This window comes from Ursus americanus, chromosome 17, assembly GCF_024610735.1.
Source record: "Ursus americanus isolate L20-20 chromosome 17, mUrsAme1.1.p, whole genome shotgun sequence".
NCBI lineage: Eukaryota > Metazoa > Chordata > Mammalia > Carnivora > Ursidae > Ursus > Ursus americanus.
In genome coordinates, this window is record NC_142143.1 from 44,489,039 (window position 1) to 44,505,326 (window position 16,288).

Sequence of the window (16,288 nt, forward strand, 5' to 3'; positions counted from 1 at the left end):
TAAGTATAAAATAAGAATTGTACGAAAGGCTATTGATTACAAGGAGGAAAGCTTAACTATGACATAAATGATTATCGTTTGAGGAGCAGATAGGACATTCAGGAATAGAAGCTCAACTGGGTGTTAGAACTGGGAGTGTAGATGAAGGAGGAAATTCTGGACTGGAAGACTGTAAGAATATCTGATAAATAGGACTTTTTCAAACTACACCCACTTCTGTCCACCCAAAGTTTCTCAGATGCCTCCAAACCACCACATGTGTTCTATGTGTGGGGAACTGAAGCAGGGGAAAAGGTGGAGACCAACTCTAAATTCTTCACAAGCCTTAAAGCTGCCTGAGGACAGGTAATTCTCTTTATCAGATATTTCTACTCATCTCAGCGAAGATCTTTGATTTTTGTTTTTGCCTTCTCCCTATTTCAGGGTGCTTTTCAGGAAATAATGATCAGTTCTTGGCAATTCATCAGAAGAGGAGTGGGAAGCCAGCATTCATTTATCACCATTCTCAAGACATTGAGAAGAGCCTGGATATAGCTCCACAGAAGATATATAAACATAGCTACCATTCCTCTCCTAGAGCGCAAGTAAACAAAGGGCACCAACTTGTTAATTCAGCGTTTCCGAGACCTGCATATGACCCATCTCTCAATCTGCTGGCCATGGCTGGTCAAGATCTTGAAGTGGAAAACCTTCCAGTCCCTGCAGCAAATGTAATTGTGGTGGTAAGTGTTGTGTTATGCTGATGCTGATGCCTTCCTCTGTGGTCTCTGCTGGGGAAAAAAACCTAATGGTGAATAGTTATCATCAGATCTCAATGATTTTTTACCCCAGCATTTTTCATTCCTTGATATTTCTTTTCTTTTTTGTTACTTGATTATTGTCTGTTGGCTTCCTCGTGAATGTGAGCCCATGAACTAAGAAACCATGTCTGTATGCTCTGTGCTGAATGCTGTGCATGGCGCAGGTAGGTACTTAATAAATATTTGAATAAAAAATGGCTTTAGGAAGGCCTTGCAGTTATAGTAGATAATATTCTGCACCGAGCCTCTGTCTTCTGTGATAATCTGTTCTAAGCAGATAGGGCTTAGTCTCAGTTTACATAAATAAATAGTACTTACTGAAGATCTCTGGTCACTTGTCCCAAATTGTAACAAGTGAAGAGACCACTGAAAGGAAGGGGTGTTGTGGGGGGTAGATAGTTTTCTGTCACTGGAATAAATAAGATGGTTTGAGGGTAATTGATGGATAATATTCCTAGTATCACTGAACAGGCATCACCCTTTATTAACCGAGATGATGCAGTGGTTCCATTGTTTGTATTCTTAGGGTATGTAACCCAGGCCAGGGTTTCCCAATTTATGGAGGTATCATAGTTTAAATACATGCTGAGGTTGATGCCCTATTTAGACTAAGTTTAAAGTCCCTCTTAAGTTTAAAGTCACAACAGGAGGATACACATTAAAGCTACAGATCAGTAGCTAGATGGTTGTTGTTGCATTTCTGCCCCCAAATATAATCAAATACGTTGACTTTTAAGGCCAAGATCATTCAAATAGACTATGTTTGCATTTTGACAACCTCTCTATGAGCCAAATGTTATTAAATCTAATAAACCTTTTTTTCCTTTCCTTTATTTTTTATCTGCTACATAAGGACACTTTACTCAGTATTGACAATCAAAGATTTATTCATTGATGCTTTCAACTAGCATACGCCGAGTATTTATTATGATCCGGTTGTCATTTGGGGGATCCAGAAATAGAGACAAATGAAATGGAATCTCTGGCTTTGCTTGGGAAATGTCTGAGAGGAAATGTCAGTAATTCAATAAAAAATCATAAATTGAGAACACAAGATGAGCTCTTGTTACAAAATACGTGGGTCACTTGGCCTCCTGAAATACTTGAGCAAATTTTGAGCATTTACATGAGTAACAGATGTTCTGAAGGTGAAAGCCATGTACTCTGTCTATTTGGTGAAGATAAATGATGTTAACGATGTGGCTGTATCTGGATGTGCCTGTGTTAATGCTAGGGCTCGTGGGAGATACTTCCTCTGGTGACCATCCTATTCCCATAGTTATCAACTCTTAAAGTCACTGTGAATTACTGTTCAAGAGGTTTGTTCTGTCTTGTAATGTCACGTACTGTCTAGTTAATTTAATATTACGGAGGATAAAAGGCATCAATGAGGAATTCTGGCAGGTCATTTCACTTTTAGCATATTTGTGGTTTGGAAGCTCATGAAGTTTCCAAGTTGTGCTTTTTCTCATGGCTGATGATTACATGAAGGCAACAGGCGATTTTGCCCTCGTAGCAGCCTTCCCTAACCTCTTGATCTGGTCTCTAACCATGCTGTGGCTATGGTAGCTTGCAACCGTTGCTGGTGTTCATGTTTCCTGGAGTCTATTGACATTCCTTTGCATGTGTGATTTAGTAGGAAAACCAGGAAAGTAGGGTTATTTTTAAATAAATCAATAATGTTCCACGGACTCAAAAAGCAGACGGTCAGCATTCAATCAAATATCAGCTGGTTTGAAGGTTCATTCTCTCCAGAAAAGATGTTTAGAAATGAAGTATAGGTGATGAAAGGGAGATAACTCTGGTGGCTAAATGACTTTGATAGAGTGATTGATGACTGGGTAGCAAAGGTGTACATGTGGTTTTTTGTTTTTGTTTTTGTAAAGATTTTATTTATTCATTTGAGAGAGAGAGGGACAGAGAGAGTACAAGCAGGGGGAGGGGCAAAGGGAGAGGGAGAAGCAGGCTCCCCGCCGAGCAAGGAGCCAGATGCGGAACTCGATCCCAGGGCCCTGAGATCATGACCAGAGCCCAAGGCAGACACTTAACCATCTGAGCCACCCAGGTGCCCCTACATGTGTTTTATACGCGCACACACACACACACACACACACACAGAGTGTATTACTTGAGGAATATTGCAGTGGTACCAAAGAATTATTTTATGGCTTAATTTATACCAAAATGAGTAATGTTTGTGAGTATTTGTTTCCTGAATTAGGGAAATTACCAGATTTTTTTTTTCAGCCGGAGTAAAAACACCAGCACCAACTTCATATATATATATATAACCTTTAAGATTTCCATTGAGAGGGAAATATGACTTGTTTTCCTCTTCCTCTGTTTTTTTCTCTCCCTCTTGCTTCTGACGTCATTAAGACAATGAATTGTAGAATAAGAAATATAACAGGGACATGAGAGATGTATGTGTCACTCCTCCTTTTCTGATTCCCAGTTATCTCCACAAAGCATTTTGTTAGACCATTTGTCCACAAATGAATTTTTTCCCCCTTTTTCTCCTTTCTTTTATGATCAGGGAAATCTGTAGTTCATTTATTCCAAGGAGAGAATAGCATAATTAGAATGTTTATCCCAAAGAATGCTAATTGCATTTCAGAAGCTCAATTAAGAAGCTGTTATTAAGATTTCTGTACAAATGCAATATAGAGGGAATATGAATGTCCTCAAGGTCAGTGCTGTAGTAGGAGTCTGAAAATGGCTTTAAACAAATGTGTGCTGGAAATTCCTTAGTTACACATCAGGCCACAAGACCACAACATCTGGAAGGAGAGAACCTAGAGGTGTGAATGAAAATGATAGCGTGCGGGGCGCCTGGGTGGCGCAGTCGTTAAGCATCTGCCTTCGGCTCAGGGCGTGATCCTGGCGTTCTGGGATCGAGCCCCACATCAGGCTCCTCCGCGGGGAGCCTGCTTCTTCCTCTCCCACTCCTCCTGCTTGTGTTCCCTCCCTCACTGGCTGTCTCTCTGTCAAATAAATAAAATCTTAAAAAAAAAAAAAAGAAAAGAAAGGAAAATGATAGCGTGGAAGCAGTTGCAGGCCTTTCCAGTTCAACAAGTTCAGCCTAGGTTGCCCAGTGATGAATGTTCTAGCCTGAGAAAAATCTGAGAAAACTGGGACTAGGAAGGCTTTGGAGTCTAAAAGGTGGGGGGATTATGGCTTACTTTATGAGGTGGTCTTCATAGGAAGGAAAATAAAAGGGAGAAAAAGAAGGAGAAGGAATAAGAGGAAGAGGAGGATGATGGGAAAAGAAAGTGGAGGGGAGAAAATGGGAAGGAATGAAGGAAGGGGGAGAGGAAGGAAGAGAAAAGAGGGGATACAGTGGCAGGTCTCAGGACAGAGAGAAGACTTCTCTAAGCACATAAGAAGACGATGGAGAGTTTCCAGGAGCCTCACATGGTCTCTGTGAGTTTTCTAGACTCCTAAAGCTTCTTGTCTTGCTCACTGTTCACCCAGACCAGCACACAGACATTCTCTGGTTTTCATTTTTGTTTTTGTTTAAGATTTTATTTATTTATTTGACAGCGAGAGACAGTGAGAGAGGGAACACAAGCAGGCGGAGTGGGAGAGGGAGAAGCAGGCTCCTCGCCAAGGAGGGAGTCCGATGCAGGGCTCGATCCCAGGCTGCTGGGATTGTGACCTGAGCCGAAGGCAGATGCTTAACGACTGAGCCACCCGGGCGCCCCCATTCTCTGGTTTTTTGACACAAACTTTCTTTGAAAATATTTTTATCAGGCAGTTGATTTGGAAGACCATTAAAACCAAATGCTTTGGATAACTCTGGGTTTGGGTTACATCCTGAACTCTTTATTATGCCTCACTTCAGCTCGGTTCTGCTGTTGACCAGTTTTTGAGTTTCATCTTACAGGGAAAGAGATAATTTCTAGATGTGATCTGAAAGGCTTAGAAGGTCCAGCCTTGTCATTACTTTGACAAAGTAAATAAATTTTGTAGCATTTAGTGTGTTCTGTGGATAAAGTAATTGTTGGACACTTTTTCAAAAGACATATTATTGTTTGTTTTTTTTTTTTTTTTGGCAAGATTTTATTTATTTTAGAGAGAGAGAGCAGGGGGAAGAGCAGAGGGGAGGAGGGGGAGAGGGAGAGAATCTCCCTGACTCAGTGCTGAGTGCAGAGCCTGACACGGGGCTAGATCCCATGACCCTGAGATCATGACCTGAGCTAAAACCAAGAGTTGGACGCTCAACCAACTGAGCCATCCAGGCACCTCAAAAGACATATTGCTTTAATCATTATTTTGTATTTGTTGTAGGGGATGTCTCAAAAGGTGATTTAACCTACGTACCTACCATTGGAATTCTGCCATGTCAGGGAAGGTTTATTAGTTAGGAATATCTTGTGCCAAGTGACAAGAATCCAGACCAAACTTGAGAAAATTTCGTGATTCACGTAACAAACATTTCTGTAGTGTGTGTAGCTTTAGGTATGGTTTGATCAAAGACAAATAATTGACCAGGATCCGTCTCCCAGCTCTGCTTTCCCTGGAGTGACTTCATTCTCAGACTGATTCTCTCTTCTTCATCCCAACATGGTTTCCTGAGACTCCTGGAGGTTTATCTCTGCAGGTTCATAATTAGGGGGAAAGAATGGCCCTTTCACAACCGTCAGTAATATCCTGGGCATTTCTATGACTAGTCCAATTTAAGTTAATTACTCACTTCATCCCTGAACAACTTGCAGCCCAGTGATAAAACTAGGCTAATTATCTCAAACCTGAACTACATGCCCTAGTCCTAGAGCATCCCTAAAAGGCCACAAGCTGTTTATGGCAGGGGAGGTTACTTGAATAAAAATTGAGACACTATTAACAAGTAAAGATAAAATAGATGTCAGATGCCGGTTATATGTATGCTAAAGCAGAGTATCTGGACTTTGATTTTTATTAAGACACAATAGGCCTTTCAAGAAATAATGAGGATAGGAGGACTTAAAATTTGTCCTCAATAATGTGATTCTTGTACTCAGGAATGGCTGACTAAGGTTATACTCTAAACTTTCTGACAGTGGCCCAAGTAGGCAGCAGATTCACTCAGACAAAGGAGAAAATTCAGGTGCCCGGGCCATGTCCCGATACCCAGACTATTTGCCAGTTAGGACAGTGATTTAGTGCAGTCTGTTAGATGCATGATGTTATGTCTCAAGAATGTCTCAAATTTGTGAAAACCACCGTTGTCCATGTACAGTTTTTGATGCTGCTGATATGGCAGGGGGGTGAGGGGGGCAGGAATGCTGTGTTGAGCTATAGTGGAGGCAGGTGCATGGGTTCATTCCTGAACTAAGTGACTGGTTCATGGTGGGCAACTCACAGAAAGTGTGATTCAAATGCAGGCTTTGGGAAAATTAGAAATTATTTTGTGCGAAGGGTATTGGGGTCAAATACTAAATACCAAGTCCAAAATGCTAAATGGATGTAAGACCCAAGCCTACTGTAATGAAGAATGTGACTCGGATGTCTTCCAATACAGTCTTGAGACACTTGTCCTAAGTTCCTAGAGGGCGTAGATACAAAAGCCTGGGAGAAAAATGTTTTATGGTGGTACATTTGTTAAATAATAAAATGTGTAATTCTCTTTCTTGATTTTCAAGGAAATGTAGTTATATTTTAGAAACTTCTTTTCAGTCTTCCTTGGAAATGGTATTTTGTCCGTAGGCCCTACCAACTTTGTCATTTTGGATTTGATCTGTGTATTAGTTGTTTATTGTTGCGTAACATATTACCTCAACATTTAGTAGCTTAAAACGAGAAATAGTTAGGATTTCACAGAGTTTCTGAAGGTCAGGAATCTGGGAGCAGATTAGCTGTGTCGTTCTTCTGCCTCAGGGGCTAAAGCACTCAAGCTGTCAGCAGGGGCTTCGTCTGCATGCTTGACTGAGCTGAAGGCTCCACTTGCAAGCGTTCTCACGTGGCTGTTGGCAGGAGACGTCAGCTCCTCAACACGTGGCCACCTCTACAGGGCTGCTCGCAACATGGCTTCCCCCAGAGCATGTGAAGAGAGAGAGACACCACACTGCCATGATGACCTAGTCTCCAAATCACACACCATCTTTTCCCCTTTTCTGTTCATTAGGACTGAGTTGCTAGGTCCAGCCCATACTCCTGGGGAGGGGACCGTAGGGGGCATGAATACCAGGAGCTGGGATCATTGGGGACTATCTTAAGAGTTTGGGTACCACGATCTTCATAGCAAAATTGGGGCATCTTTGTATTATGCCGTTGCTCGTTATGTACTCTTACCTGTGAACTTCAGGAAAGGTAACTGTATGCTGAAGCCAAAGGTACAGTTACAGAAATTTCATCATATAGAGTAATGATGGAAGGAACTATGTCTATGAAGAACCTTCAAGTATCAAAAAACCCTCATGATTCGTTTCCATTGTACAGATAAAGAAATTAAGGCCCCACATCAGTAACTTTCTCCAGGTCCTACAGTTCATAGTAAGTGCTACTGGCAGAATACAAATCCAAATTTGTCTGACTTCAAAACTCAAACATTTTAGATTTTACCATAAGCCATTTGCTTTGGGAAAATTTTGTACATTTTCTCAATAGACAATTTAACCTTATGGATTACATTTTATTTAAGCTAATGATAATAATTTTCATCCTCTGAAAGTACACACATTGATAGCTGCAAGATAATGTTGAAGCCAGAGAATGAAAGGTATAAGATCCGTAATGGCCAGTCTAGAGATTATAATCAGAAAGGAATTGTAGTGTCAAATTAGATTTTATTTTTAAGAAAGTCTAGAAAAAGAAATTCTGTAATCTACTTCAAAATTTGGCTAAATTTTTGCTCTTTTCTTAACCTAAATGCTTCATGTTAAACTATCAGCTCTTCTTATATAATCACCTTTCTTTTTATTCCAAACATTTGCATTTTGGAAAGCCTTGTGCTTAGCGTCTCCAGATATTATTGTACCCCTGCAAATTGTCGTGAAGTAGAAATTTCGTTCTTGAGCTTGGCATCCTGACAGTCATAATTGTCGCCATCTGTTGCTTTTCTCCATTTCTCACTACTAAAGTAGCAAGGAGGATGCTGGAACACGTTCTGGAAATGCTAGAGGTCAAGCTGAGGCAATATCTGTGTGAAGTTTTGACACTGTACCGCTCGGTGCAGCTGCTTGTTTTGGATCATTTAGACTCAACATTAGGATGACTGGAGTCTTAAGAGAACTGGTTTAATTGATTATCCTACTAACTGGATAATGGCTATTTAGTAATATTTTTGTTTTGACTCCAAAAGTAGTGTACTTTCATAGAGTTTCAGAATATTTAGGAATATAGAGAAGGAAAAATAGGAATAAAAATAATCCTGAACTGTTAGATAATAATGTCATATTGATACGTGTATCTGTATAGTCTCATATATGTAGGTGTAGACTATTTTACAGATATATGAAATCTGCATACATAAAGCTTGCAGGGTTTTTTTTTAAGATTTTATTTATTTATTCGAAAGAGAGAATGTGTGAGAGAGAGATAGATCAAGAGTGGGGGGCAGAGGGAGAGGGAGAAGCAGACTCTCCACTGAGCAGGGAGCCTGATGTGGGACTCGATCCCAGGACCCTGGGCTCATGACCTGAGCCGAAGGCAGATGCTTAGCCAACCAACCACCCAGGTGTCTCTGCAGTCTTTTATTTATTTATTTTTTTACTTAGTGTACATTTTGGTTATCTTCTGGTGCCGTCAACTATCTTATAAAGCATCATTTTTAACAACTGCTAAAAATCCCATTGTATAATAGATTTTACCATTTTATGTATTGACTTACATTCCCAATACACTCAGTGGTTTCAGGCAGCTAATTCTTAGGAGAAATAAATGTCAACTGTGAGAAACATAGTATTCTTTTCATTGCAACTGCCTGATTAATATTATTGAGAAATTTAGGGAGGTTATCCTAAGGGAAACTACTCTCTTTATGAACTCTATATATAATTGTAATATGAGGTCTATTTTTTCTTTCACGTGGCCATATTATTTATGTTCCATCAACCTTAAATCTAAAGCAAGGGAAATATTTAAAGCAGTCATAGAAGTTAGTAGGACAAAAAGAGGATGTGCTATTAAGAACACATAAAATGTATTTCAGGATTTTTCATTGAGGAAGTTGGAAAGTGCTTTGTGTCTTTGTGTTGGCGCTTAAAAACTCTTTGTAATAAAATTCCCCCAATAGTGTAAAAACAAATGGTGTCTGCAGAGGAACAAAGAAGGTACCTTTCCTTTGGAGCAAATATTTTCTTGACAGGTCTCTAAAAATGGTGCTGTGGGTCTTCTGGTTGTTAAGAACTCTTCTTGTACCCTCTGTGAGTGACTTTGCCCCTTTTTCTTTCTTCCTCTTTCTTTCTTTCTTTTTTTCTAATCATAAATCCTATGAATCATGCTTAGGTTTTCTGTTTGTTTGTTTTGTTGTTGGAACTATAAAATGCTCCACTTTAAAACCTAACTGCTAATGGAAAATTATACTGGGCTTTCTGGGCTTCTGACCCTGCCTGTGCATGACGGGTTTGGTACCCTTTAGCAAATGCCTTAGTTCTCTCAACTTGATCTCTGTAGCTCTGATGACGGAAACAATTTGTTCCTTTCTCTTGTTTTAGGAAAACACGGGAGCTAAAAGTCTTTGGAAGGTTCTCTCCCCGGGAGAGTTACAAAGCTTCCTCATCCGTGGCTTTTACCTTTCGTAACTGGGCATAGCAGAGCTGCAGCTTCATACCACGAGTGACCATATGGCCACCCCCTGCCATTTACCCCCTGCCATTTACCCCCTGCCCTGTCATCCTTTCTCTTCCAAACCGCATTTCCATGAGCCAAGACTGTTTCAGCAAAGCCCACTTCTCCCACCAGAATGTAAAGGGAAAATGCCTCCTGTGTCTCTCTCCTCTACTCTTTACCCTCCATACTTCATTTAAGACATGTCTGGCCACCAGATGTGAAGAGGGGGTGGGTTTCCCCACACCAAGCAATTCTGGGACACCAGCTGGTGGTCCTATGATTTCCCTCAGTTCTGACACTGTCTACTTGGAGACAACATCAGATCCTTTGACTTACTAGATTGCCAGTGAATTCTAAAAGCTATTATGAGTCAGGCATCAGGAAGGGGAAGAGATGCGTTGGGCAAATAGGAAGGACATGGGACAAGGGGACAGAGCGCAGAGCTTCCATGTCTTCTCTGGGTGTGCTGTTCTGTCGCCAACCCAGAAGCTCTCCGAACTCTGTTCTTTTGTGTTTTTATGGAGGCTTCCTTATGTAGACATGATTGATTAAATCATTGCTCATTGGTGATTCTTCAACCTCCAGCTTCCCTCATCTTCCCAGAGGGTGAGGGGTAGGCCTGAAAGTTCTGTCCCTCTAATCACTTGGTTGGTGCCATTGGCCACCTGACTGCCCAACTTTAGGGTGTTCCCAAAAGCCACCTTATTATCATAAAACCAAGTGAAAGGTCTTGTTGTGAATAATGAAAGACACTTATTTCACCCGTATGGACCTGGAAACTAAACAGTATGCCTAAAGATGCCCCTATTGCTGTTAGATAGGAAACTACAAGGGTTTTAAGAGCTTTGTGACAGGAACCATGGATGAAGACCAAAAAAAAATTTTTTTAAGTTATAAATCACAATATCACATCACCGTAACCACTTATCATTGTCTTTTTATAAGTTTAGTCATAATCTTGTACTTTAAATCTTTTCCAGATTTTGTTTTTAAGGTATGAAAGTATAATCTAGCCATTATTCTTGTCCTAAATTGTTTCTTTCATTACCTATATGCCATATTTGGACCATTTGAGTCCAGACGAATAAATCAAGAGGATATCATCAACTTTACATATCTGTCCATTTAGCCTACATTTTCATATGATTTCATCTTTTTATTAAAACAATAAGTTAGCAACAGATAACTTCAAAGAAAAAAGAAGAGGAAGAACCAATTTTGCAGGATAAGCTACCTGTTCACAGTTTCTAAGATTGCAGGAGGAGATGTGTTTGTGAGATTTACTTGCCCTCCTTTCCGGAAATGACAGCCGTGACACAAATTCCAAGAAATCCTGAAAGCTTTAGAGAATACTGAGAATATGCATCAAGACCATCACGGCTAAGAATCTGTCTTATTCTGGGATTTCCTGAATTGCATTTATTAATGTCCTCCAATCAATTATCCTGAATGTCTTGGGGTTTTATATGTGTTTGTGTGTCTGTAGTTCAAAAAACCCCCTAATTATCTCATGCTCCCAGTATGGGCCTAGTGAAGCTGCATTGTTTATGAATTTGATTTTTTTTTCCTACCTGAAAACATGGCAACTGGAATTGGGTATTTAACCAGAACAAGTTTATGTTGGTTCTTTGTGCTTTAAGCACATGTTGCTTTCTCTCTTTTTCAGAACTGGTCTGTTTTTTAAATAGTACCTATTGGGGGTGCCTGGGTGGTGCAGTCGTTAAGCATCTGCCTTCGGCTCAGGGTGTGATCCCAGGGTTCTGGGATTGGGCTCCTCCGCTGGGAGCCTGCTTCTTCCTCTCCCGCTCCCCCTGCTTGTGTTCCCTCACTTGCTGGCTGTCTCTCTCTGTCAAATAAATAAATAAAATCTTATAAATAAATAAGTAAATAAATAAATAAATAAATAGTACGTATTGGGCAGCAAATAACAAAATCTATGCTGAAGAGGCCATGGAGCAAATTCTTCGAATGTCGGCTTTTAAAAATCAGCAATCATTTTTTATGGACAAATGAATAAAAAAAAAAATCTCCTCACGTGTGACAAATGATGGTGTCATCTATATTCTTAAGCATATTTTTTTGAAATTATAAGATCAAATGAATAAAATCAAGTCTATGTCAAGCTGGATTATGAAAAATAGCCAAGTTAGAGGACACAGTGCATTTTTGGTATAAGACATGGAGACTGGGGAAGAATACGTGAGTAATATCCGTAAGGAGCAAAGAATAGGTAGAAGTAACTGGATTTTCAGACATGCAAACATGTTGAATAGACACCTACTCCTTGCTCCTTGAAACATTCAGTTATTCAAAAATATTACTGCATGCCTGCTATGTTTTAGGCAGTAAAGCAGACTTGGGATAGAAGATTAAAAAGATAAGATCATTGCAGCTCTGTAGTTGGGAGAAAGACTATAAAATAAGTAAATAATTGAACACGATAATTTCAGGTGGTCCTAAGTGCAATGAAGAAAACAAAATAAAAATCCAGCGGCAGCGAGAGCGTGGTGGGAACTACATGATGTTGGATCTTGAGGGATTCTGTTGGATATTCAAGGATGCTTAAGGATTGGATGAAGGCATAGCCTCTAAATGGAAGTCACATGGTAGAGGAATAGCTTTGGAGTCGGCAGAGCTGTGTTGGAATCTCAAATCAGGCACTTATGAATTGTGTTTTTCCCCCCCAGGGACTTACTTACCATCTCTGTATTTCAGTTTCCTCAACTGTAAAAAAGTAATACTAATAAAACCCATCCTGTGGAATTTTTGTGGGACCTGGATGAGATAAGCATTCGAAACACTTAGCATCAGGCCTGACACATAGTAAGATCCTTATAAAAATTGTCTGCTATTATTAGCATTATATGGAACAAAGGAAAATATAACTTCTCAGTCTTAGTACCAAGAATACTTGTATTTCTCCTGAGCCACTGGTTGGCTTGTAATTACATCTTTTAAATGCTGTGAATCATGTTTCCTTCTTTCTCTTCCTGCTGAGAGCCCAATTTGCGGTCCACCTCTAGCAAATATAGAGAACTTTATTGAGTGCCTTATTTATTTTGTGAACTAACTGCATTCTTGGGTGGATGTTTGCTTTTCTTCGCTCATTTTCCTTCTAATTCGATTTCCTCATTTCCTCACTTTTTATTCAGTTTTATTTTGTATTGTAGGTGTTTTCATTCGTAAGCTGCTGTAGGTCCTTTTTGTAACACATTCTGTCTAAACAAATATTCACTCCATCAAAATAGCCATGAGTATGGACAGGTTGAGTCTAAATGTTACACAGCAAGAAATCCCCTGAAGGGAAAATTTGTTTACCTATTAGGTTTAAAAAAACAAGAAAATATAGTTCGTATGAAAAATACAAGGTGTACAGTGATCTGTTGGCTCTTTGCTCAGCAGGCCAATCCCAGTGTTAGGGACCAATCTCCATTCTCACTGTGAGCAGTTAAGACAGTGGGAACCTGTGGTTTTAGAAGGAACATCCTGGGTTCAAATGCCTGTGTGGCCATTGACTACCTTTGAGATCTTGGGCAAGTCAATGAACATTTCTGAGTCTTTGTTTTTTCATGTTAACGGTGATCATAATACCTGACCTGGCTACCTCCTTTGATTCTTTCTAGAACAATAAATTTGTTCCATAAAGCATAACATATTGTCATAATGTCAGCTGTCACAGTCATGGTGGTGGTGGTGATGATGGTGACGATAATTAGCAGAATTGTTGATTTTTATCTCCTCTGATCTCGGGGTAAAATCTCTGCATTGTAGCAGCTTCCTGCCTTGTTGTATAAATATAGGAGGTACCCTTTGCAAAGTAGTTTAAGCCAACAGCATCCCTGGAAGCTGCACGTCACATGGCTCTCACAGCCCCATGCGGTGGCCCTTTGACTAAAACCCTGCTTGCATGCCATTGCTAATTACCTGGCTTCTTGACATCTTCCCTTCCTGAGTGTCTGCTTTGTTCCAACTAGCACTTCAGTTCTTCTGAGCCTGGAGACCTGCCTTATTACTTGTTTTGTCTTTGGACTCGGATCTCACAGCCAGCCCTCTCCTCTACCTGCTGGTAGCTTTTCCTGCTGCCATGAGCCATCTTCTTGTGGAACTCCCACCAGCTTCTCTCACCTGCTGAAAGCCTAACCATCTTTTCCATCAGCCAGAATGTGCCAGCACCTGCTCGGTGGTCCCCTCTTGTCACGTGCTCCCACATGCAGCTCTTTCTTTTCACCTAAAATTTTCGAAGTATGGGTTGCCTGGGTAGCTCAGTCAGTTAAGTATCTGACTCTTGATTTCCACTCAGGTCATGATCTCAGGGTCCTGGGATCGAGCCCTGCATCAGCCTCCATGCTCAGTAAGGAGTCTGCTTGAGGATTTCTCTTCTTCTCCCTCTGGCCCTCCCCCCACTCTCGTGGTCTCTCTCTCTCTCTCAAATAAATAAATAAAATAAATCTAAAATTTTCTGAAGTAAAATAATGTGTCGATTGCCTTTAGGATCTCAACATTAGCTGTATTGTCAGGAACCTCTGCTACAAAGAAGATTTTTTTTAAATTTTTTTAAAGGTATTATTATTCCAAATGCAGAATAACTTATTGATAACCTAATATTTTATTAATAACCTAATAATTTATTCCCAATTTATTAGGGAAGATCAGGTAAAAAAGACTCCACACACATAAACACATGCCCCAGGTAATTGAAGCTTTACAGTTGTGTAGGGATGTAAATCTTTTTAATTTATATTATACATTTCTCTATTTTAAATACATATGTATTTTATTATGTTTTAAGACTTGGTCATACTTACTCTACAACTGGCTTTTCTTAAAAATAATAAGTCATAGATGTACCTCAAAGTCTTTAGATATAAATTTGATTTATTTCTTCGAAATAGCTGCCTAATTTTCAAGTTTATATGTATACCATACTTTCTTAAACTAGTCTTCAGATTCAGTGTATATCCAGGTTGTTTGCAGTTTTCTTGCTTTGTGTTTTGTAGTTGCCCCAACAAAACTGCCACAATAAATATCTTGTATATATACCCTTGGAGAAAAAGGAACATATATATTTATGTTTATATATGTATATAACATGTGTGTGTGTATGTACATAAATGTATATTGTTTGTTCATTCACAGATTTTATATATCTGGATAAGAGATTTTCAAAACAGAGATTAAAGTATTTTAATTAATATATCACTAAATTTTTATTTTCTGAACAGTTGTAGCAATTCACCCTCTTACCAGTAACGTAGACAAGTGCCTGACTGATTCAGTCTCCCCAGCAGAAGATAGTTGTCGTTCTTCATTTCTGCTGACCAAGGGAGTAAAAGCTGTACTTCGTTATTGCTTACGTTTGCATTTCCACGATGATACGAAGGACTGAACATCCCTTGTGTATTGCTTATGTGGATTTCCTCTCATGCAGTTGCTTATTTGTAACTTGCATATCTGGTTAATTATCTTTTTCTTAACAATTTGTAGAAGCTCTTTGCTTACTGGGACATAATCTCTTTGTCTGCCGTAGGGGTTGCATTTATTTCTTCCCAGGCTGTCATTTCTCTTTTTTATGGTGTCTTTTGCTATACGAATCTTTAATTGGTTTGTGTTCAGATGTTTACATTTGTCTCCTTTTAAAAACAACCTCTGTGACTTTTTTTCCTGTGTAACAATATATCATGGTCATTCTTGCAAAGGCAGATTTAACTTTCTCATTTGTCTTTCCCTAGTTTCTTTATAGGTGGATAAACTTAAGCACGTGTAGTTCTACATAAGTGAGAAATCATTCATTTCATTTTTTATTGCAGTCACTTTTGTTTAATATTTTTGTGTGTGTGTGGCTTCCCCTCTCCTCCTTCCCTTTATCTGCTTCATCTCCTTCTGTTGAAGCCCCATACCCTCCTGATCATTCACACCAGAATCTAAGGTGTATTGTTTGGTTTATTTTTTTTATGCTCATATAATTATACAAACACAGGCACATGCATGCACACTCACACACAGAGATGTGCATATATACGCATATGTACCTGTAGTAGGATTTTGTCATTTTGTGTTCCACAAAAATGATATAATATATTCTAGACGCTTCTCTGCTTTCCTCCCCCCATTCTTTCCCAATGATAGGGTTCATGAAAAACTTCTAATCAATGGTCATGATGATCGTGACTGATTCTTTCTAATGGGGTTTATAGCTTCATGGTGTGGTTATACCACATTTATTCAACCATTCCTCCATTAATACTAATTCACATTGTTTCCGCCCTTGTTTCTGGCCTTGTGACTAATGTTGTAAACACATTTTTCTACGTACGCTGCTACATGCTAATTAATGCTTTTATTTCTGTGGAATGGATTCCCAAAAGTGAGCTTGCTATGTTGAAATAATATACAACTGGATTTGTTTCCCAACAGTAGTAGGAACTTTCATTTTTACCAGTAAGTGCTAAAGTAGCTACCCTCCATCTCTATCAGCAGTGGTGTTATCACTCTTTTTTTGTGTGATGATAAATATAAATTTATATCTTATTATTGCTTCTCGTTTCTTTAAAAAAGCCCCCCCCTTTAACTTATTGAGCTTCTAGTTTCTTTAAAAAGAATAACTTGCCTTTTTTGAATATTCCAGATCAGTTGTTTTCCTTGATTGCATTGTGCAGTCTGTCTTCTTTGTGAGTTTCCCACTCCTTTCCGAATATCTCAGTGGCACTGTCTGTGCCTGACTCCAGTGGCCTCCCAAG

General features: G+C 39.4%; 1 protein-coding gene across 1 annotated transcript in view; it reads left to right on the forward strand.

Annotated features, from left to right (window-relative positions):
• PTPRR (protein tyrosine phosphatase receptor type R) overlaps positions 1-16,288 on the forward strand; it is a 238,570-nt gene that overhangs the window by 23,505 nt on the left and 198,777 nt on the right. Inside the window, exon 2 of the mRNA XM_045789581.2 lies at positions 424-722. Within this exon, the coding sequence (XP_045645537.2) occupies positions 424-722 (299 nt within the window). The remainder of the gene's footprint in view (positions 1-423; positions 723-16,288) is intronic.